We start from the raw sequence: 24,553 nt of genomic DNA on the forward strand, positions 1-24,553 counted from the left end.
CCCCCAAAAGTGGAAGAATGGCGAGGTGTATCATCCTCATGTATAGGATCAATAGCCATGAACCAAGAAGAAACCTCGTGAGAAAAAAATTACACTATAAAACCTATTGCTCGTGATACCATGTTGAAGTATAGAAGAAACTCAGGAAAATAAACTTCTTTCTTTCTTAATGAGATAGGTAATTGCAGACCTATTTAATAGGTGTAAACTTATAACCGTTTCTGTTTCTTTAACAACTACCTAATTATGCTAACCGCCAAACTAACATTACTTAATACTCATAACACGGTAACATCATCTGAATCCCGTACGAGGAGATAATTAATTTTTAGTGAAGAAGGGTCGAAACTGTTAGACAACAGAACATTGATGACTTTAAAGAATAAACTGCACTTATTGGCTAAACCATAAATTCTGAAAATTTTATGGTAAGAAGATATGTGAGTCTAGTTTCATAGAAATTTAGTGGATCTTAATTCGAAGTTTTGTAGCTCAAGATATAAATAATTTAGTGACTATAACTCGTGGACAACTTTGAATGAACATATAAATAAATAGTGAAATTATAAATAATGTTACATATAAGCATGTTATATATATTAAGGATGTGGAATGGAGAGGAGGAGGAGGAAAATATATGATTATTCAACTAGCATGAGTTTTCATTGAAAATGACTAATTTGCATGTTTTAGGTTCGAGACTAAATTGAATAAAAGTAAAATTTTAAGGGTAAATTTGTAAAAATATCAAAAAGTGACCAAATTGCATGAAATGAATTGTTTTATTATTTAAATTAATAATTTGAATGAAATATTAACTTAGATCAAGATTGGGTAGAAATTGAGGAAAATAGAAAATTACCAAAATGTCCTTTGAATTTTGATATTTACGCAATTTAGCCTAGTAAGTTCGTATGAACTATATTCGTATAATTTTAATTAAAGTGAATGTTATTTGATGATGAATATTATATAAATATGTGTTTTATTATTGGAATTGAATTATTATTGGTAATATGTATAATTATTAGATGCATTGAAATGATTATCAGAAGCTCGATTGGGTTGGAAGTTTATCGGAGATATATCACACTATCCATTGGTTCTATCGGTAATTTTGGATGATTTGATTCTGGTTATAATGGCATGTATAAGTTAAATTGGCCAACGATAGCTCATTAATGTTTTGATTTTGATTAGTTATAAATATGAATGCTTGATGAAATGAAATGTCTGTCAATTAATTTGTAAACTCCAGTAATGTTCTATAACCCTATTCCGGCGATGGATACGGGTTAGGGGTGTTACATGACACGTGACACCTTGGGACTCTCTCTATCACTCATGTTTTTTTCCTTCCTATCACCACTTCCATCCTTACGATTCAATCGAACCATCACCATAACCCGGACTCCCTCCCCGATGGCTCGTCACCTTGCCCTAAGTAAGGTGAACCACTTGATACTGCCATCATCTCTCCTTGTCTGATCTCAACATCAACACAAGTTAATGAAATTTGCGATTTCTTTGCATTATTTGGCTTTTTGAGAACTAGTTGTTACTTGTTACAAAGTTAAAGGTTTAGCTATTGAGATTGTTATTCCAAAATAAGCTTACCCTACTGATTTTCTCTTTGCTGGTAGATCTATAGTGGGAACTAAATTGCTTTTCTATGGGCAACCATAGGCAGTGTCATAGCCACGTTGATGTTTGGGGGGTCAATTCACCCCCACAAAATTTTATTAAATTTTTTTATATAAATAATGTATTAGTTCACATAAAAATTAAAAAATACCCACAAAAAATTGTTTGTTCGTAAAGATGTTTTCGAGTAGCTTCGTCAAAGTCTCCGTAATTGTTGCTTGTTTTAACAGTGGTATGTACTTAAGGCCGTTCCATTAGTTGGTCAATATAATTTTATATTGATTAATTGTTTGGTTTTTATTTTATATGTATGACTTTTGATAAATATTTTATTTTCGTGTGTAAATTTATAGTTATTGAGTGTACAATTAGGATTTATATAAGTAATTAGGATTTAGTATTAAATTTGAAGTATAATAATAATTTTAAATTATTAAATTAGATATATATTAATTTTAAGAAAATATAATTATATGGAATTCTTAAAAATTTAAAACTACCTCTTAAATTGAAAATCTAATGAGAAGTAATTTAAAATTTTAATATATCTATTAAATTAGATAAATAGTTATATGAATTAATTAAAATATATTACTATCAGTTCATTATTTAGGACATATAGAAAATAATTTTAGTTGCATTTTTAGATACGTCAAAAATAATTTTGAAATTTAAAATGAAATTAGTTGGGTATAGTTCCAATTTTAAAATAAAATTGCTTTAATTTTAAATTTGATATATAATTATTCTAATTTTAAAAATAATTAATATCATCCATTCTTTGGCATATATAAAATATTATTTTAAAATTTTAAATTAGATATTGTACTTTTTATATAATTTTGAAATTAGAAAATGAAACTGATTATGTATATTTTAATTTTAAGATTTAAAATTTAAATTTTATTATTTCTTTTAACTTTCCAACAATTGATCATCATTTTTGTCAAAATTTTGAAATAATTTCTGGATTTAAAAAAAAACCACAATTCTATATAAGAACACAAATTGAGTTAAAATTACATAATATAAAAATATTTTATTGAAACTTATACCAATTTAGAGCCAGTAAAACACATTGGCATAATTGCAACTCCATTGCTATTTCAATTCCTCATCCTAATCAATGTTCAAAACTTCCAATGTTCTAGTTTAATCACTTTGAATTATTTCTTAATTATTACAAGATAAGCACTTGCACTTTGTAGCCAAAACCACAATGCATCGAAGCTTATATTCGACAACAAATAAAAGCAAAAGAAGGTTCAACAGGCTTGAAATCAAACCAAAAAAAGAGTCCAAATTTACCCACTCACAATCTGAACCGGTTTATGACCACAGTAGCTTGGCGCATGAATGTCTTATCTGATGATAGGGCGAAAGCATTAATCATCATCTCCATCTGCAGATGAAAAAGAAGAGGGAGGAAAGTTAAATCAAAACAATGGTGTGCAAGCAAATACGATATGTAACTTTAAATCTTTAAGCTTTGATATAAAGCAAGCTCTGAACTGTTTTACTACTGTCATTGATCAGCTAACAGAAAGATAATATGAAAACAAAATATCTGGTTCCAGCTTGGTATTTTCAAAGGAGGGTCATTTTGGGTTGGGGAATTCTAGTGCATGCATACGTACAAATAACATCAAAAGAATTTTGAAAAACAAGGATATGGCATAGCATGCGAAGGCAAAGCCGCATGATCTGGAGCAGCCTGACATAAGAACAATATGGGAAGTGTTTGGTCCACGAAATATAAGATTACCTTTGGTAATAGGATTACCAAAATGTAAGAGTACTTAAACATATTACTGTGTATTTTAGATTACTCTGATTAGTTCATTTGGCTAGAATATAAAATTTTGTTGTTTGATTGACAAAATGTAAGATTACCTAAGAACACAATTTTACTAAATCATTTTTGCTATATAATTAAATCAATATCAACTTCATATTTCATCATCTAATTCTAATGAGAGAACTACTATATATTGATGGTCAGAAATCGTTACTAATAAGCATTCTATTTCATCATCTAAGTCTTAAAGCAAAAACCAGTATGATAGCATGGTATGGTACTTAATGCATATGAATAGCAAATCTATATAATATTATGATCTTTTTTTTCTTTTTATTTCTGGGCCAGCATTTTATGATCAGTTCATTGCTCCTCTTTTTGGTTCTTTCTGAAGAAAAATAAAGAACGTTGCTTCTGAAAACTGGCTGCACTTATTGGTCTATTTTGTTGTAACTTAAAGAACGTATGAACATAATGAACAAAAAAAAAAAAAAAACTTATCTAGTTCACTTTTTGAAGAAATAGTTTCTTCGTTTAATCAGACATGACTCTTTTTTAAAAGGGTAAAATTGATTAAAATTATATAAAAGAAACGGAGAAAATCGGTCTGAAATATTTCATATTTAGATTATCCTATAGTATCAAATCTTAACACTATTGGAAAAAAAAGAGATTACCAGCTCAAAATAATTTTGGATTTTCAAAATAATTTTCGGAATCCAAACATGAGAATATTGTTCCAACATCTTACATTTACATTACCACCGAGAAGAGAATGTGAGATTCATTGAATCAAACACAACCTAATAGTATAAATGGTTGAGGATAAAATTGATTGCAGATCATACTAGTTGTTTAGTTTAGTTTTAATTTCATTCCATTTGATTAGGTAAGTTGATAAAAGTTAAGGCTCAGTTTTAGAAAATAGAAAACTCTGCAATGAAATAAGATAAAAAAGAACTAACAACTAGTAGTAGAATCGAAGGTCATGAAATGAATGAAAGAAAATAGAATTGCTAACCAAAGTAGCGGCGCTCGTTGGCAGCCTTGGCCTTTTCGAGCATATTGTCAAGGTCCCGTTGGAGCTGAGCGTCCCAATTCACAAGCTGGTTAACGAACACGGCTCCCATACCCATCCCCAACAGGTGCTCCCACGGATCTGCATTTCGTTTTAAATTTCAATTTCAGTCTAGGGTTTCAAATTAGGAACAAGTGGCAACCATATAAAGGAACAGAAAAAGAAAGAAATCGGACGTCGCATATAAGGGAGCTTGCGGAGAGCGTTGGAGTACATCTGGGTGCCCAGTCCCAGAAGTGCTCCGATCACCGTTGCGCTCACTGCCATCTCTTCTTCCTCTTCTCCTTAGCGCTTTACCTTTCTGTCTGTACCTCTTCCTCTCTTTCTCTATTTTGTTATTATCAAATCAAACATCAACGCTCCATGATCTCGCCACGTGTCTCATTTAATTTAGAAGGTTAAATTATACGGCAAGTCACTCAACTATGGTTCAATTTCTTTTTTGGTCATCCAACTATCAAATGTTTTAAATTGATCAATCAATTAGTTTTTTTTTTTTGTTGTTGCTGCTTTTTCTTAATTGTGGTTGAGTGTTTAAGGGAAATGTGAAGTGACAATTTAAAAATTGGTATAATAATAAATTTAGCTCATAATTTATATAAGTTATATTAATTTAGTCATAAATTTTTTAAAAAATTAACCCTCAACATTACATATGATCTTAATTTGATCCTAATTTTAAAAGAGTAAAATATATATAATACATAAATATTTTCAAAAAAAATTTAAATATATATAATAAATTTTATTTTCCATCAAATAATAAGTTAATCTAATTTTTATACATTATTTTTCTAACATTATACAAAATAATTTTTTAACTCCTCATTTTCTTCTTTTTTAAGAAAGCCTTAGAACTCTTAGCATGTCTCTCTTTAGGGTATGTTTAGTATTGCTTATAAGAAGCACTTTTGGACAAAAGCAGTCTTAAATAAACTACTTTTTGTGAAAAAAATATTTTTCCTACGTCAAAAATTGGCCCAAAAATACTTTTGAAAAAAATCACTTCAATACCCCGCCATCAACATTAGCACTATCTGTTGGAAAAATTACTTTTATGGGAACTTTGAGACCTATTCTCAATAGGTAAAGATAGAGAGTTGAATCATAAATTTATGGTTTCATATTTTACTCCATGAGACCTTTACAACGGTATATCATATGCTCAAAATGGTTGAGTGATGAATGAGAAATTGACGCTCAAAGTAAGCTACTTGAAAATATTGTTGAGGAAAAGTAAAAGCTTAGATCTCACATTGGTTAAATACCAAGTGTGAGATGTGTTTGTACAAACCCAAAATTTGCCCAGCCCATATACAAATAATAAAACCAAATTTAAACTAAAACCAAAATAAATGAAACAGGCCCAAATTGCCAAACCCAAAAATAGGCCCAACAACCTAAAAGCTAACCCTAGTCCAAAACAAAAGAAAAAGAAAACCCTAGGCAGCAGCCAAGCCTCAGTGCCAGCACCTAACGGCAATGACCTCCTCACGCCGCCTTCCCGACGTCTTTGCCACGTTCGTACCTATAAAAGGACTAGGAGAGTCCAATAACAACACAAATAATGTAAAAGTAGAGAAAATAAGAAATTTTAGGCTATAAAAAGGCCCCGAATTTATGTATTTTAACACACACGAATGAATCAAAAGAGATTGGAAAGCAATCAGTTCAAATATCGGGCATTCTCAAAGGTGGTTATTTTATTTTTTTCGGCTTATTTATTATTTATTGTTTTTTTCTCTTTTCTTTTCTTTTTTAAAAAATAAATCGAAAATACAAAGGGTAGAAATCGTACCTTTATTGCGGAGGAGGTGCCGATTCTGAGGAAAATCGGTATTTTTTAAGGCCGGAAGTTGAAAAACCAAAAAAAAAATTTAAACTTTTTCGACCACCATGCAGACAGCAAAGACTGTCACGGTGACCGCCATGATGATGCTGCGCCGAGGCTGGTTAGATTCTGGAAACCTTTGAAGGGGAAGGAGAGAGCTCTCAACTTTTTTTTTCTGAAACCAAAGGCTAAATGAATTTTTTTTTGGGTCTAAAACTTGACTTTTATAGGCCCCCAAAACGACGTCGTTTTGGGCAAGCCTCTCAGGCACCAAAACGGCGTCGTTTAGGCCTTGACCTGCGCGGTGACCTGACCCGAGGGGAGGATCCGCTTGTTTTTTATTAATGGGAAATTTGCGCTTTTAGCCCTTCCGCTTTTAAATTACTTTGCTGTTAAGTTCCATTTATTTTTTAAATTTCGCCCTATAATTTATTTCAATTTATAATTTGGTCCCTTGAAGTTGTGCGTTTTGGAGGGAGGGAATTATTACCCATTTGGCCCCTCTTTGTCATCCGCGTGTTCTATTGGGTCCTTACTCATTTTATTCCCGATTTCTCCCCTAAAACTTGGTTTTATTTTCAATTTAGTCCTTTTCTATTGTTACTTTTATTATTATTAAACTAATTAGTTTATTATTATTATTATTGTTATTATTATTATTATTGTTATTTCTCTTTTATTTATTTATTTATAATTTTCATCACATTATTAAATTAAAAAGTTTTGCATTATTATATTTCTCTTTTTATTTTATATTCATCCAAATATTTTAAATATATTTATTTTATTATGTCTTTTATTATTTACTTATTTTAAGTTTTTATCATTATTTATCTTAAAATTTATATACTGTTTCTATTTTCATTATTTTATGTATTTACTTCTTACCTATTAGTTGCATTTATTATTTATTTGCTATTATATAATCAATCTCTTTCATTAAAATTTTAGATTGTTTTTATTTGTGTCTTGTGTTAGTAGTTTATTCGTCTTTATATTTTATTAATTTTCTTTAAATCATTAGATCCTCATGTTACATTTTTTATTGTGTAGTTCTTACTTTCATTTCATTTTACGTTATCTTATTTATTTTGTTGTTGCAATTCGATTACCGACATTGTCATCATAGTATTTTATTTTATTATTAACTATCATCTTAATATTTTGTTCAGTATTATCACTTTGTGTTATTTCATTGCTTTTAAATTCACACCAAAATCTTTACCCGATGCATAAAATCATTTTTTATGTTACATATTTCAAATATTTGAAAGGTTGTACCCTAACTTACGGGTTTTGATTTTCTTAATAAATCCAAATACATGAACCTTTTTAAACATAATTTTTTTTAAACGATCTCGTGAATTAGTGAAAGATCGTGCTCTAACTTATGGAACATGAGTTCTTTTCCAAAATCGAGATAATCAAATATCTCTCAAATAAATAAATTTATGATGTTTATTATCGTTTCGGGATTAAAGGTATTGTGTCCTAACTTACGGGATATAATTCTTTTTCTCGATTAATGTGAAATACACCTTTCTTTAAATTTTTGGGTGATTTAAAGAGGATCATATTTTTAAATTTCTTTCCGAATTTTCAATCATTCGACCTTAAGACATTAAATAATTAATTTGGTACCAACTTTGGGCGTTACGAGGGTGCTAATCCTCTTCGTACGTAACTGACTCCCGAACCCGTTTTTCTAAAACTCGTAGACCAAAATCGTTTTTAGGTGATCCAATCACACTTCAATAAAAGATTGGTGGCGACTCTAATTCATTTTTAAAATAAGTCGACCCTATTTTTTTTGTTATCAAAAAGGGGTTTCGACAGTGTTTATATATGTGAACTCTCTTAAAAGGTAATTGAAGGACTAAGCTTATAACCTTGCCTCGCGCACAAGGGGTATAGGTCCAAACTCGACGAGGTTAGGGCGCACCCGTACGACGTGGGCGACGCGAAATATCTAAATCGGTCGAGCCCATTTTAGATTCAACACAAATTTATTTTCCCTCAACAGAAGACATAATCTGCTTATTGGACAGTATCTGATTTGATTTAATTTTTAAATCAAATTGATTTTTTGGCTCCTTAATGGCAGATTTTATGGTTATTTCCAATTTTTCACTATCCTAAATGCCTATAAAATGCTGAGTATTCTGTAGAAATTTACACACTCATACTCTCTCACACTGAAACTATTTTACTCTAAAAAGTCTTCCTTTTCCTCTCCGTATTTTTTCAAAGTTTCGGTGATAGAAAAAGGCAAAGTTTGTTCGTTGATCGCTATAGAGGTGCTACTACTTTGATCACTCTTGTTGTTGTATCCTGGGAGATATTCGACCAACGTTTCTCCAAGTACCGTAGGAGCGGCTGAATCACAGGCCTCAACGTTTCATAAAATATCTTTTCTCCTTTATTTCAACTTTTTATTATGATTTACTTGACTTTCGTATTTGATAAATTAATTATAAATCATTCTATTTATATTTTATTTTATATGTGTTTATGTATATTTAATTTATTTTGTTCACTAACGTGTTTTGTCTAACACTATCATTGATTAGAAAGCCACCAATTAGTTGCCCTTCTCTCCCTCTTCCTCTCCCTAAAATTGGGTACAATTTATCTTAAGCTCACTCTGACTGATTGTTACCGCCTATGGCTCGATGGAGCAATATCTTAGGGTAGGTTTGGATGGGTGGTGCGTTTACCTGCGGTTAGTGTAAAAAACAACGGTGGCAATAAAATTAGATACTATAGTGATACTATAGCGTGAGACAAAAAGTAAGTTAAACACACCGCACTGCATCCAATCGCCCATCCAAACCCACCCTTAGACTATAACCTATCCTCGTCGTAGTCTTCCTTCTCGTCCATTCTGATTCTTGAATGAAGGCTTGATTTTGAGGAACCTGAAAATCCCTTGTAGTTTGTCTTCTTTTATTTTCTTTATTTTTTCTTTTGGGGCTTCTAGACTCTTTTCTATCCTTTGCTTTGGGGTTTTGGGAACTGGGGTGCTCACAAAATTGGAGTTGGGCAAGTGAGTTTTGATTATTCACAAGTGATAGCAGTTTCGAATGATGGGTCTAATGGTAGCAGTGGGTTTGGAGGCTCCAGTAATAGGAGTTAGGCAAGTGAATTTGGATTATTCCCTTGTAGTTTTATTTTTAATTAGACTCAAATTGAGATAGTAAAAAAATAAAAGGCTTTAAAAAACTTAAATAAAATTATAAAAGCAATATAAAAACATTTTAAAGACTTTAAAATTATATAAAAACATTTTCTGGTGATCAGAAGTGTCCGAGGTTAAGTATGAGTCTCGATGGGTTCGAAACGACCAAAACAATGCACTTTGCCTAGAGGACAAGAAATTGTAGAAAAATCGGTTTGAAAAATATTGAAATAATGCACAACGAATTTTTAAAATTTTCGACCAATTGTGATATTTATAGCAATAAACTCATTTATCTAGATCGTATCTGTGTTTTGGATGAGACAGACTAAATCATTCCCAACTTTTGACCACTTGTTCGTCTCTGTTATCCTCGACTTGGGTTTGCTAGAGTGTGGGCTTTATACGCAAATCGATGAAAACTTTGTGTGAAACTTTTAGGCTAGAAACCGAAAGACTAAATCCATCAAAAGATATAATTTATTTGCAAAATGACTTTTTTATATTTTGACAGAATATCAACGTATGAGATGTGTATATTTGTCATAGCCCTTGATCTCTATTTATAGAGAAAAAAAAAAGAGTTTCAGTAAAACAAGATGAAATCAAATGATAATATTTTAATAGGAAAATGACTGCTATAAGTAGTGTGTATGATAAGGGTGGCGACAACCATTTCTAAGACTAGAGTTTTTTGCCCCTACTTATTAATTCGGGCCTCGTCATTTATCAGGTCAACTATATATATTATTTGGTCTTTTAAACCGATTCATATAATTTTCTTAGCCTAATAAATATTTTTCTATGCCCAAAATATTATTTATTCATTTGATTAATTAAAATAATTAATTATATTAATTAAATTATTTTCTCAACTCAATTCTAATTCCATTAAAGTCATGCCAACTTTATCACACTAAAATCTATGAGAAAATTAATTTAATTTATTTATTCTCGAGAAACTATGATGACTTAATTAATTTAATTTCCACTTTAAACTTCAACTATTTAATTTCAAATTAATTAAATAATAATTTGAATATATAAATTAATTTTCAAGCCATCTCTTATTCATAGCGAGAAAACACATTCACTGCGGATAGTGATACATGCAATTTGTTTCTCTAGCTCGTCGTCTCACTTTTCCATTTCATCGTTTAATACAAATTATCAATGTTATACCGAGCTAGCTGAAGGACCGATTAAACATATATAATTAGGGCTCAAATAATTTGTAATTAAATTTCGACTCTCCATCTACTAATTACAACATTATTTAGTCAGTCATTCCACTAAAGTATCATGATTGAGCTTTCCACATTATATATCATTACAAAAGCTACTTTACTAAGTGTTCGTTCAATGACCTTGTCATATATGTTCTCCAAATATATCTTCCTTTGTCTCTTTAAGATAAAGTTGTTCTCCTAATATGATCCTACTTTATCTTACGGTAACCATTGTATCTTCCTTTATAAAAATTCAATTACTAAAAAGTAGTAATTAAGTCATTTATCTAAGAAAATGACCTGTGGCCATGTTATTTTCCATCTATCATGTAATGTTGATGAGAAGATATCGTCTTCCCTTTATTGGGCTATAAGTTTCACTATGGTAAATGAAGTTATGTCGTGAAGAAGTTGCATACCCGATGTACCAACTTTTGACTCCATTATCAATTGAACACAAGCTACCAATACATCAAAGTATACAAGTCAAACACACATAGCATGTCACTTACTCATGATTGAGTTAAGTCACATTATGAACATCACAAGTGAATTGTAATGACCCAATTTTTAGCCAGTATTGGAATATGTTGTTTCAAAGTTGGATTCCGTAAATAAAGTTGGTGTCTTTATCAATCGAAGAGTTGATGTATTTTGTATAAGATTATAATATTGAATTTCAGAGAAATTAAATCAAGAAAGTTGTTAAATATAGTACAATGACTAAGTTATAAATGTGTAATCACTATTGAATTTTAATTTAGAAAACACAAGAGGACTTATATAGCAAATCAACCAAGGGCCCTAAAGTAATAAAACCATAAATATGTACTAAATTGTAAAAGTGTAATCACTATTGAGCTTTAATTTAAAAAGTCTTATGGCATAGCATGCAAGTGCATAGTAAGGTCCCTAAGTGTTTGGTGTGTCGGTTGGTTGCACTTTTAGTGCAAATCAATGAATGATGTTTAGTTGGAATCTCAAGTATCCAAGTGTATTTTACTAGGGTTCACTAAAGCAAAAGTATCTAAAACTTAGCTAATAAGAATTATGGTAAACTACTGATGGTCACAAAACTAACTATAAATACAACAAAGGCAAGTGCACCTATCGAACAATAGTATAGTTAAGGTGAGTAAAGATATTGTATCCACGAAGACTAAAAGTATTAGTAATTATCGTTTTCTTATTATTTAGTTGATAATTTGGAGTGATGGGTTTTAAAGCTAGAATTACTAAAATAATTTAACTAAGAACGCAACAGAGAATGAATCAAGGAAATAATTGAATATTAACCAATGAGAGAGACAATACCTAAGAAAGAATCCACTTAGACTCCTCATATTATTATTTATCCGATTTAAACAATTTATTCACTTGATGTTTTGATTCGTAGAAATCCCTAAATTATGTTAATATCTCTTTTGAGAGTAAGAACAACTGACTCTAAGTTGATTAATTAAAATCTCTTTCTAATTAAAACCTCTTTCTAATTAAAACACATATTGTCGCATTAACTCGATCTATGGATTCCCCTATTAGATTTGACTCTAATCTAGTAGATTTATGTTATCCTATTTCTAGGATTGCATGCAACTCTACTCAATTATGCTAGATCTACTCTTAGACAGAGACTTTTGCTCCACTGAATTAAGCACATTAAACATGAATTGATATCCCAGAAATATTAAAACAAGAAATAAACACACATAATTGAGAATAAGAATCAAGTATTTATCATGTAAAACAGAAATTAAATAATAAAATTTGTCATAGGTTTCATCCTCCCTAGGTATCTAGGGAATTAGTTCATAATCTTGAATGAAAACATCTCAAAGTCAGAATAACCACAAGACATAAAGAAACTCATAAAAACTTCAGAAGAAATTAAAAGAAGATCTTCAATCTTTATGGAGATCCGCTTCCGAGTTGGTTCTGATGGTGTTCTTCGAGTGTTTTCTTTGATCTTCTCTGATGGCTCCCTTATATCTTCTTCTAATTGGTATTTATAGACTTTAGAATGCTCAGAAAGTCTAAAAATTGTGTTTTTTCTGCGTATTTGGGAAGCATGGTGCGAAATCGACACTGGCTGGCACAAGGGCGTGTGTCCAGCCCGTGTGTCCCACATGGGTGTGTGCCCAACCCGTGTGGCTTCTGAAATGTGCTCTTTTTCTCTGATTTTTGCTCATTCTACTCCCAAATGCTCACCTAAGTATAAGAACATGAATTCAAAGGATTAGGAGCATCAAATTCACCATTTTACATAAATAATCACTCAAAAACGCATTAAGAACATGATTAAAATATGTTAGGTTTATCGTTTATCAACTACACCATAAGTCACCCTAAAATAATGTCATTCATATTTTGTTCACTCTAATTTTTTTTTCAATTTAGTCACTTTAATTAAGATAATTGCTCGAATTGATCACTGCCGTTCAAAATTTCTTTAATCCACTAATGGATTGTTGACATGGAATTTTTAGACTTTTGACTAAAGCGTGAGACCTCTCTATAACTAGTTCAAAACACTTTTTTGGTTTATTTGGAATATGAAGATTTCAATGGTGGCATCATAAACATTTGACTTTTTAAGAAGAGAGAATCTATCGACAGTGACGACAAACTAGGACCATGACCCCACCCTTTTCTATGAGCCTACCTGTTAGTATAACACCACCGACCACCTTACCACAACCAATAGCTAAAAGCTCAATTTTCACTAGTTAAATACATACAAAACAAGAACAGGCAGAGAAGAGAGAAAAATGGTGATATATTTGCTGAAGTTACAAAAAATGGGAGGAAAGATAAAAAAAAATTTCTTGGAAAGGACCACGAGTTCTCAATGTAAAAAACTTATTGTTTCTCAAAATATCTTTACTTTTAACTTCATTTTTAACTTACTCCAAAAATATTATGTATTTAAATGGCGAAAACATGAGAGTATCTACTTTGACTGTTTGTAAAAGGGGAACATCTCAGCAAGGTCCAACTTTTGTATTAATTAAATTAAAACCTAAATTAATTAATTAAGCAAAATGGTTGTATTTTTCTTGACTTAAAGGAGGACTAGAAAGTATAGAATATGTGTTTACATTGATATTTTTTAACAAAAACAGACAGGTAAAGAAATGGGGCGGTTTGGTTTCTGGGTTGAGACTAGATGTTGAGCAAAATTTTGGGTGAACTTTTAGTACTAACCTATGAGTTAGTCTTTTGATTGTAGAAAATGATGGCTCGGTAGAATATGTGGTACAGAGGCATTGATGGCAGTCTCAATGTATTGACTTTAAAGTTTTTTAAAAAAATGAATAAATATTTTAGGAGTTGAAAGAAAGCATCTCCGAATTTGAATTTTTGAAATAAACCGAAGATTATTATTAAGAGAAGAGAGATTACGGAAGCGTGAAGGATAACGATGAAGTTACAACATAAGAAGCCAGTGCGAGCTTGGACGACCTATTATGCTGATAATGGAAAGAGCAGATGGACCTTAATTTTTGAGTCTCAAAATTCAAACCATTGAAAATTAATCATTTAGCTGTTGGGGGCGGTAGGGTGGTTGGTGGTATTATGCTAACAGGCTCATCCGAAAGGATGGGGTCATGAATATGGTCATGGTTTGTCGTTGTCGTCATTCAAATGTGAATGACTCCACTATCAAAATCTTCATGTTGTAAATAAATAAACAAACATGTGTTTTGGACTAATTATAAAAAGGTCCCCAACTTTAGTTAAAAGTAAAAAAAAATGTCATGTTAGCAATTCGCTAGTGGATTAGCGAATTTTTTAACAGCACAGACCATTTTGAGCAATTATCTTAATTAGATTGACTAAATTGATAGAAAAAATTAGAATGATTAAAATAGGAATGACGCTATTTTAGGTTACCTCCGACACCTTAGGCTATCTCAACTAAGGATTCCTCATTTCACTCTAAGAATTGATACCTTTCAATAAAAAGAAATAATCTTTACAACACTATTTTTTTATTAAGGCTTAGATAGAACTTTTCGCGTAACTTTTATGGCTAACTTAGAACACTTCTTAGTTTTTATGGCTAAACTAAAGCCCACTAAATTTATAATCGGTGATAAAGATGAATTAAACAACAAAACCTCTTAGAAGACATGTTTGCAAAGTTAAGCTCCCAACTAAATGAAATGAGAGTGATAAAATATTTTACAATGTGAACTTTGATGCTTGGATATGTGTCTCTTTATGTCTTCATGCGATCTTGACTCTATTTATACCTTTAAATTAATTTTTAAATGTTTGGAGTCGCAAGAGGAAGTTTGGAGTTGTTGCAACATTCAATTCATACATTAATTGTAGTTTACAAACACCATGTTCCGATACATGTCTTTATGTATTGATACATCTTTTACAAATATAGTCGTTGGAGGGTAAATATAGTCGTTTAAGGAGCATACTGGCTTCATTGTTGCGATACAACTTCAGGACATGTACCAATATAACCCAAGATGTACAGATACATCTAGGTATGTTTCAGTACTACTCTCCCTTATTTCAACAATATTACTTACTGATTTAGTTGTACTGAGACATTGCTTTAGACTTAGCTAAAAACATTTAAGAACATTTTTTAAATAAATAAATATAATATTTTGAGTATTTTTTTAAATAAAAACAACAATTTATTTTAAATATAAGGTTTTTTAAAAAATTAAATAACGGAATGTTTGATTTAATTATATTGTTTTTGTTTTATTGTTTTTTTAAATATTGTGTACCAAAAAGAAAAAAGATATTAGTAGAGAAACCCGCATTTAGCTGAATCAGAATAAGAAATATGATTTAACGTTGAACCAAAAAAGAAGAGAAAATAGAAAATGGCAAAGGTTAGGCAAGCATGGTTTTCTCGCATCCACCCAAAATATATCCAATCCGGGTTGGTGCCCTGGGGAATTTGGGCTGTGTCTGGTTAGAGGTTCAAAATTTGGCAAATATAGTATACATTTAAGACCAGGAGTCAATACCAATGGTTCCCATGCAGATTCGAATTGCCCTACGTAACAATACTAACAATTCAAACCCACTCCGTTGTTTTCGTCTAACAATTTCAAATTCCTTGTCCTTCTCCACCTCTGCTTCTCTCTAATTTTACTCTCTTAATTGGAGCATGACAGAGTCTGTAATCCCCATTTCCAAATTCCTATGACCTTTCTCAAGTTCCCGAATTCTAGAGTCCTCATTGATATATGTTCCTTTGCATTGGCCTAATTGGCCTCGGCCATGGCCATATACCTTCCACTTTAATCAACTCCGCGTTTTGTGAATATGGCATCTTCCCAGCTGGAAATTGTTCCCTCTTCGCCTTTTGGTTGTGTCCTAAGGGATCACAACCGTAAAGAACGATGCAGGGACAGCAATGTGAGCAGCGTGCAAACTGTGTTCGACAAGAATTTCAATGACCTGGTTCGAGATCATATCAATGGCTGCATCTCTCTCTCTTCCCCCAAAAGTCCACAAAATCATAATAATGTCGCTTCTTGGGTCAGCGCCGAACAAGGCAATGCCAATGCCAATGCCAACGCCAACGCTAACCGTCATAACTTGCCATCATTCTCAAACAAGAACCACCACAACAAGAAAAAGGGGGACCCTTCACCAATCAACCCAAAGCAATCCCCGGTTCTTGATCGGTGGGTGACTAGGCAGTCGCAAGATGTGGCGGTATCCACCATTGACAAACAGGTAAATGAAGCAGCAGAACAAGTGTTGGCTCCTTCACATTCAAACCCCGTATCACCACCACCGCCACCGCCACCGATGGCATCAAGTTCTACCACAAAAAATGCCCAAACTCGATCGGAGAATGCTTCGGTCACGCATAATCTTGCCGCTTCTTCCCTTGTTCAAATATGGGAGGCTAGGCTAAATCGATCCAACAGCATAAACTCATACCAGAATCAAAGCATGGATTCCAACACTAGCAGGACAAGTTCTGGTGTAAGCTCTAACGAGAATAATGCCTCCCCTATGGAAGAATCTTCAACAAGTGAACCATTTGAGGAAAAAATGGAGAACAGAACAAACAATGTAGATTCCTTAATAGAGTTGGAGTCACCTTCAGATAGAACCGCGGCAGGTGAAGCAGCTTCTTCTTCTTCTTCTTCGTGTAGCAAGACTTTTGACGCTGGGGAGATTGAAAGAGTTAGAATTGTGGATATCATCAAGAAATTGAAAAATTGCAGGGAAGATGCGGATGATCATGAGCATACAGGCTCCCACTCGCAGTGTAAAGAGCCAAAGCATTGTTCAAAACCAAATGAATCATTGCGGAGGTGTTTCTCACTGGTCATAAACTCACCCCTAATAAGAGGGCGACAAGCATTCCAAGATTTTCTCGTACGGATAGAGCGAGATAAGAAAAGAGAGTTGGATTCACTGGTGAAACGCCAGGCTGTTTCCAAATTCCCACAGCGTGGCCGTGTTCAGGTGTGTTTTCTTTTCACAATCTTCCTTCTTTTGTTCCTTCATTCATTCCAACTCATCATTTTTTTGTTATTGTTTGCTTTATGCTTCTATTCTTATAGTCAATGCTACGGCTTAAAAGCTTACAACGCTGCCTGACTATTCAAGATAAATGTCGTCCACAACTGAATCGCTCTCAAGGGTCTACCATTATGCATCTCAGGTACCACTAATGCCAATCTATGTCATCCATCTAAAGTCTTACTTTCAGCCTCTAAATGCATGTGCCTAGTTTCATCAAGACGTCTTAAATTTAACTAATTCCAGGGAGAAGTTTAGCACCGGTGCTGAGCAAGGCATGACAGCCCAGAATGTGTCAGCTACTCCAAGATACATCTGTAAGGACAAAAGCTCCACTTGCAAACCCCCGCAAAGGGAAGATACTCATTGCCAAAAGGGGCAACAGAGTTCATCGCCGGTTGTTAGTTTGACAACCAACAAAAATGGAGATGTTAAAGAACAGGCCAAGCCACCTTCAGATGCCGTGCAACAGAAAACAAGCCTGGAAGCAAAATCCCCTGAATCACCAAAAATTGCTAAGGAAACGAAGCCATTGGAGGGTCCATCGGAGAATGACGTGGCAAAAAAAGAAGATTTGAGCAGCCAACAACTCATCCTTGGCTCACAAGAAACTGCAGAAACAGTAACCCAAAATGAGGTTGCAAAAGCAGAGCAAGAAAAGGACCAGCATCAACTTATTCTTGACTCGCAAGAAACCATGGAAACAACAACAACAACAACAACATCCGTGGTTAGTAGCATAGAGAATGAGATAGTTGAAGAGGACATTGGTGATCAGCAGCATATCTGCGTAGACCCTCAGTCTCAGGATATTGTAGACAATACATCAACATCCTGCATTAATGACAGGAATGAGAATGAGGTTACAGAAGAAGAGGAGGATCATTACCAACAATATTTTGATGAAACTGATGATTATGATTGGTTTAGCAATATATCTCGACCTAGAAGTTATTGGGAAGGCTTAAGGCAAGCATGGTACGAAGAAGTGCTTAACACTACCTCAAATAATGAGGAGATTCGTCAGCTCCTAGAAAGGTATACGATATTTTACTGTTTATCTGTCACTATCAAACTGAATTGGGAACATGCTTGTCTGACCTCTCTTTATCTTGCAAGATGTAAAAAACTCATCATAATACATAATTTCCAATTTACTTGCAGGGGAAGAGTTTCAACTTTGCTTGGCAGTGATTTCCGAGATACAATGGACCGATTAATGACTTCTCGTGTACAAATGCAAGCGGATGAGGCTGAAAGTCAACAAGAAGTGGATGATAAGGAAGGAATTATATGCAGGGGAAGAGTTTCAACTTTATTTGACAGTGATTTCCTAGAGAAAATGAACCGATTAATGACTTCTCGTGTACAAATGCAAGCTGATGTTGCTGAAAGTCAACAAGAAGTTGAGGATAAGGAAGGAATGGTCCAACCAGTGTCTTACGAAGAAGAAGAAGAAGAAGAAGAAGAAGAAGAAGAAGAAGAAGAAGAAGAAGAAGAAGAAGAAGAAGAAGAGGAAGAGGAAGAAGAATACGACGATGAAGAAGAAAGGAGCTTAAGCAGCCGTCAATGTCAAGAAGTCAATAACTACTTCAATAATTCCTCACCATCTATACAAATGCCTTCACCATCAGCTATGATGACGAGGTCATGGAGTTTTCAGGATGATAACGAAACCAGTAACGACGAGCGGGGTGCATCTTTATATTCACCTCCACCCCAACCATCTCAAGCTGAACGTTACCAGGATGCTAGACAGTCCGCTTCTTCGATAAACCGTCCTTCGCTCGTGAGTTGTTTTGGATATTTCATTTATGTTGATTTCATACATGAAAAGTAATTGTGTCAGACAGCCATATGTCATTGGTTTTGCATTGCTATATATACATACATACATATAATGCAGGAAATGGAACTCATATGTGATTTAAGAGGGCATATCGAGCAACTTCACAGCGAGATTAGTGAACTAAGAAAATCAGTTATGACATGCATGGACATGCAGATGAAATGGCAACACTACTCCCTTAATCGTGAAGTTCATTCGGGTGAGACTTGACTACTTGGTAATTATTTGTTTTATACAAGAATGCTACTTACATGCATAGTTTTGATTAAAAAATTATACCGATACAGTTGAAGGGGAAGGGAAGAATTCAGCAGATAGGACGCCTTGGAAACGTAGATGTTGTATTTGCTATGAAATGCAGGTGGACTCACTTTTGTACAGGTAAATTATACCGATACAAAGAGGCATGCAGTTCATTTGTTCAAAAATTAATTTCTTATTGGATATGAAATGGTCAGATGCGGGCACATGTGCACCTGTCTGAAATGCGGGAATGAATTACAATGGAGGAGTGGGAAGTGCCCAATATGCCGAGCTCCAATACTGGATGTTGTGCCTGCCAAGTGATGACGCATCGCATCGAGTTCTTGCTCCAGAGGACCGTACGTCGTTTGCATTAATTCTTAGTTAACACTAATTCAAATTAATGCAGCACATTAATTAATTACCATTTTCATTTTCTTGTAATAATTTAATTTTTGAAGTTTAATCATATATCTCAATGGTTTTGTCTTTTGTATAGTTTTTCCATGTAATCACTAGATACATGTATCATGTGTACTATATACCCTATATTTGGAATGCACATATGTCTTGTATTGGTCCGCTCTTAATCAACCGTCTCTTGTGTTCATTTCTCCAATTCGTTACTTATGCAACAAGTCATAATAATCAGAAATTTCTTCAATTGATAATTGAATCGCTTTAATTATTTTGTTTTTAATTTTAATGATTCAATCAAAACATTCTAAAAAAGAAGTAAGTAATAACATAAACTTTTAAAAATAAGTATAATAACTAAATCATTATATTCTGAAGCTCATGTCATGTGGTCACATTTGTCAATCTAAGAAACTTCTTTGGAAGAATTTGAGGCACAAAAAGATAATTACGCACAAGGCTGCAAATAGCCTTTTCTAGAAAAACAAAACAAAAAGTCCATTCAACTTTAGTGAAATTGACCATTGATTTTTATCAAAAGCTGTCTATTTAACTGACACGTGCTGCATCACATAGATTAAGCTGCATCACATAGATTAAAATATTAAGTGTTTAATTGAATTTAATGATTTTTTTTTAAAAGATTTGATAGTCCAAGTGACCAATAAGATCTGGACCTCCGACTCAAATGAACTCGACTCGGAAGAAGAATGTTCGCCTACAGGCACAGTCAGCTGAGGACCTTGCGGGAATGCAAGATGTTTGCAAAGATAGCTCGCGCTCGCATAAGCTTCGCAGGAATAAGGTCACAAGAGGAGAGCTCGCCTAAGCCTCGCAAGACCCCCGCTTGTGACTGGCAGGTGCGAGGTTCGTTGGGAGAGTCAGTCTCAAGATCAGAAAGGACCGCGTGCTCCACAAGCAAGCATCCGATAAACCAAAAGAGGCCTGGAGAATGCCCAGGGATAGAGAATGTAGTACCCTCGGCCTAAATGCCAAGATAAAACAGTGTTTCCCTTAATACAACACGATAAAATATTACTCAACAATCAGAAAAGAAAAAAAGAAAAAATACAGTAACTCTTTATACATATAAAACTAAAAAACTTCTAGTCAATCTAAATTTGCAAGAAAATAAATGAGTAAACAATGGAGGCCTTTTCTCAATTTTCCTTTTCATAATTTGATATAAATTCACTCAATTTTCTAAAGATAACACTGGTGAAGTTAAAATGTCTAAGGAGTTGAATTCTCCAAAATTGAACAAATAAAGAATGATGTTAACAGTATTAGCTAACAAAATGGTGTTGTTTTTCACTGATTGTAAATAAAATATTAATTTCTTCATCATGAGTGTTCTCTAAGGTGGTAAATAATTGATCATAAAATATATTACATTCTCATGCATAGAAATTGAACTTCCAATCATATAATTAAATAATACACTTTATGGTTAAAATGAAATAAAAATATATCACTTTTTTCTCAATGAAATGTGAAATATAGAATTCAAAGCTATTTACCATGTCTCATGCTAGAAACTCAAATTAAACATGACTTCAAAAATTAGTAAAGTTAGTAATCTGTGGTCACAAACTTAATAAAAATGAATCCAAAAAAATAAGAAAAGAAAGAAAATCCACTGTACTGGAGCTAGAAAATGGCGACGGAGATGGACTAAAGGAAAGGGAAAAAGAAGAGAGAATGAAAAGAAATAAAGATTAATAATAATAAAAAGATTATAATTGTTTAATAATTCATTGTTTTTTTTCTATAATTGTTTTATATTATTAATATTTTTTAAAAGATTAACAACTTTTAAAAATTAAATTTATTGTAATTTTAAATTTTTTAATATTTTATGTATTTTTTATATTTTTTTATATTTTTTAAGCAGAAGAATAAAAAAAACATCATAGTAGAAAATCAAAAAACCAACTAAGCCCTCGGTATGCAACATTATCATGGCACGCCACGTGTCAACATGTCAACGTTTTCATTTGCCACATTAGCATCAAATGGGTTAACAAATATTTTCATTAATGGATGAGTTAGATCGGATTTGGAGCGTTATAGTGGTCACTAGAGCGGCCCACTCAATTAATCATTCAATGATTACAAATTAAAGCAAAATTTTAAAAACATATAATACAAATAATAAAACATTTAACAAAACTTAATGAAATTATCAAATAAATTCCGAATAAAAATCAAAACACCCAAATCTACCAATTAGCAAATTATTAGTACATGTCAAACTATACTATTTCAAGGGGTCCTTACAAAACAATGATTGTGGAGACTCTTTGATGATGCTATTGATTGATTACGAACTCACAAACTATCACTAATCTGCGCGCAGAACTAAAAGCTCGAGCGCTGAGCTTTTTGGACTTCTGAGTCAATTTTTGGGTATACATACTGTTAGAGTTGTGTAACTCAAATTCTAAGAAATTCTTACAAGTCAAGTTAAACAAAATTTATTTTCTTTCTAAAAGATTTAGTATTTATTAGTATAATATATTTAGCATTTATTAGCATAATTTATTTGACTTACTAATTTAGCCTATAAATAGGTTCTTTTACAACATTAGAAAATACACCCATTAGAGATTAGGACTCATAACACATTTAGAGAATTTTGTGTTTACGTTTTGAGGGTTCTTTGTTTTCGAGTTTTTGGGGTTTAGTTTTTATCTCCATCTTTTGTACTCTTTGTTCTTTTGCCATTATAGTAAAATTATCTTTGCCCGTGGTTTTTTATCCTCTTTGGAGGGGTTTTTCCACTTTAAATTTGTGTGTTCAATTTCTCAATTTATTCCACTATTTTTTTTTACTTGTTGCTTAATCGGGTCGATCCTAACAAGTGGTATCAAAGCTAGTTCAATTTTCATAGATCAGTCCATTCAAAGATGGCAGTAACAAGGTTTGAAATTGAAAAGTTTGATGGTGAGACAAATTTCAATCTGTGGCATGTTCGGATGATGACAATTCTAGTTCAAACCGGTTTGAAAAATGTTGTTACCGGGAAAAAGCCTGAGAATCTAAATAAAAAAATGGGAAGAGCTTGATGAAAAGGCCTTGTCTACAATCTAGTTGTGCCTCGCGAATACGGTATTGCAGGAGGTATTGATGGAGAAAACCTCATTTTCCTTGTGAAAAAGCTTAGAAACTCTTTATGCGACTAAGTCTCTGGCTAACTGTTTAGTGTTGAAACAATGTCTATTTACGTTTCGCATGAACGAAGGTGAGCTTCTTAGAGATCACATCAGCCAATTCATTACTCTTTTAAATGATTTAAAGAACGTTGAGGTTCATATTGACGATGAAGATCAGACTATGCTATTATTGTGCTCTTTACCCCCTTCATACAAGTCTTCATACAAGTCTTTCAGGGAGACCCTGATTTATGGTAGAGACAAACTCTCGTTCGAAGATGTGAAGGGTCATTTGTTGAGTAGAAACAAACTCGACAATGAGTTTGGTTTGGATAGCAAGGCAGATAGGCAAGCTTCTATTTTGGTAGCATCACAGAAACAAGACAAAATGTGTTACTATTGTAAAAAGTTAGGTCACGTCAAAGTAGATTGTTATAAACTACAAAATAAAAGAGTTACTGAGAGCAACGAGAAAGATATAGCTGGTGATGATTTCTTATTATTGTCAACGAACGATAACTTCAAGCTCACGTCCGAGTGGATCCTAGATGCAAGATTTTCTTTCCACATGTGTCCCAATAGAGAATGGTTCTCCACATACAGTTTGGTTGAAGGTGGAGTTGTGCGCATGGGAAACGATTCATCTAGTAAGGTAATTGGTACTGGTACTGTTAAAATTAGGATACACGATGGGACAATTAGGGTACTCTCAGATGTCAAGTATGTACCTGATTTACAAAAGAATCTCATCTCCTTGAATATTTTATACTTGCAAGGATGCAGAATCAACATCGAGTCGAACGACATTAAAGTATCTCGTGGAGCTCTTATTTTGTTAAAAGGTAAAAGAACCGGCAGTCTTTATATTCTGAAAGGTTCTATAGTGATCAGTGAAATCGGACGTCCCTCGTCCGTTACGGAGTCGAAGTTAACTCGTTTGGAGCGGAGGCAGCTTGGTCATAGGAGGGAAAAAGGTATGATCATTTTGTTGAAGAAATGTTCTCTTTTGGATGCATGTTTTGAAAAGTTAGGGCACTGTGTTCGTGAAAATCAGTCCCAGGTTAGTTTTAATTTGGCAGTGCACAAGTTAAAGGCTAGAAATCTTCCAGCTTCTAAGTACAACTTCGACTCAGTTAATTCCCTGCATAGTTTAAGATATGACCATGTCGGGCTTTGTTAAAGATGGAATTGTAAGAATTCGTGTCAATGTGGAGATTGTTAGAGTTGTGTGACCCAAATTCTAAAAGATTGCTTGCAAGTCAAGTTAAACAAAATTTATTTTCTTTCTAGAAGATTTAGTATTTATTAGTATAATATATTTAGCATTTATTAGCATAGTTTATTTGACTTACTAATTTAGCCTATAAATAGGTTCTTTTACAACCTTAGAAAATACACCCATTAGAGATTAGAACTCATAACACATTTAGAGAATTTTGTGTTTACGTTTTGAAGGTTATTTATTTTCGGGGTTTAGTTTTTATCTCCATCTTTTGTACTCTTCGTTCTTTTGTCATTATAGTAAAATTATCTTTGCTCGTGGTTTTTTTATCCTCTTTAGAGGGGTTTTTCCATGTTAAATTTGTGTGTTCAATTTCTCAATTTATTC

The 24,553-nt window shown here is 32.9% G+C and overlaps 2 protein-coding genes across 2 annotated transcripts; one reads left to right on the forward strand and one right to left on the reverse strand.

Moving 5' to 3' along the window:
• Positions 1-2,722: 2,722 nt before the first annotated feature.
• On the reverse strand, positions 2,723-4,850 carry LOC105763096 (hypothetical protein). Its single transcript, XM_012581173.2, has 3 exons — positions 4,697-4,850; positions 4,464-4,601; positions 2,723-3,046 (listed from the first exon to the last, which is right to left on the reverse strand). Exons 1-3 carry the CDS (start codon positions 4,785-4,787, stop codon positions 3,030-3,032), a joined length of 246 nt encoding a protein of 81 aa, XP_012436627.1. The 5' UTR covers positions 4,788-4,850; the 3' UTR covers positions 2,723-3,029.
• Positions 4,851-15,816: 10,966 nt separating this feature from the next.
• LOC105763098 (uncharacterized) lies at positions 15,817-19,929 on the forward strand. Its single transcript, XM_012581175.2, has 7 exons — positions 15,817-17,223; positions 17,322-17,422; positions 17,527-18,318; positions 18,445-19,069; positions 19,187-19,328; positions 19,417-19,510; positions 19,588-19,929. The coding sequence occupies exons 1-7, from the start codon at positions 16,063-16,065 to the stop codon at positions 19,694-19,696; spliced, it is 3,024 nt and encodes a 1,007-aa protein (XP_012436629.2). The 5' UTR covers positions 15,817-16,062; the 3' UTR covers positions 19,697-19,929.
• The last annotated feature ends 4,624 nt before the right edge of the window (positions 19,930-24,553 follow it).

The sequence above is a fragment of the Gossypium raimondii genome, chromosome 12 (assembly GCF_025698545.1).
Source record: "Gossypium raimondii isolate GPD5lz chromosome 12, ASM2569854v1, whole genome shotgun sequence".
NCBI classification, from domain to species: domain Eukaryota; kingdom Viridiplantae; phylum Streptophyta; class Magnoliopsida; order Malvales; family Malvaceae; genus Gossypium; species Gossypium raimondii.

Excerpts from the sequence above, each read along its gene's own strand:
- LOC105763098 (XM_012581175.2), top strand. The coding sequence starts at position 16,063 with ATGGCATCTTCCCAGCTGGAAATTGTTCCCTCTTCGCCTTTTGGTTGT. Across the intron at positions 17,423-17,526 it reads TCTACCATTATGCATCTCAG|GGAGAAGTTTAGCACCGGTG; the intron begins GTACCACTAATG and ends AACTAATTCCAG. Across the intron at positions 19,070-19,186 it reads CGATAAACCGTCCTTCGCTC|GAAATGGAACTCATATGTGA; the intron begins GTGAGTTGTTTT and ends CATATAATGCAG.
- LOC105763096 (XM_012581173.2), bottom strand. The coding sequence starts at position 4,787 with ATGGCAGTGAGCGCAACGGTGATCGGAGCACTTCTGGGACTGGGCACC. Across the intron at positions 4,602-4,696 it reads CAAGCTCCCTTATATGCGAC|ATCCGTGGGAGCACCTGTTG; the intron begins GTCCGATTTCTT and ends AACGAAATGCAG.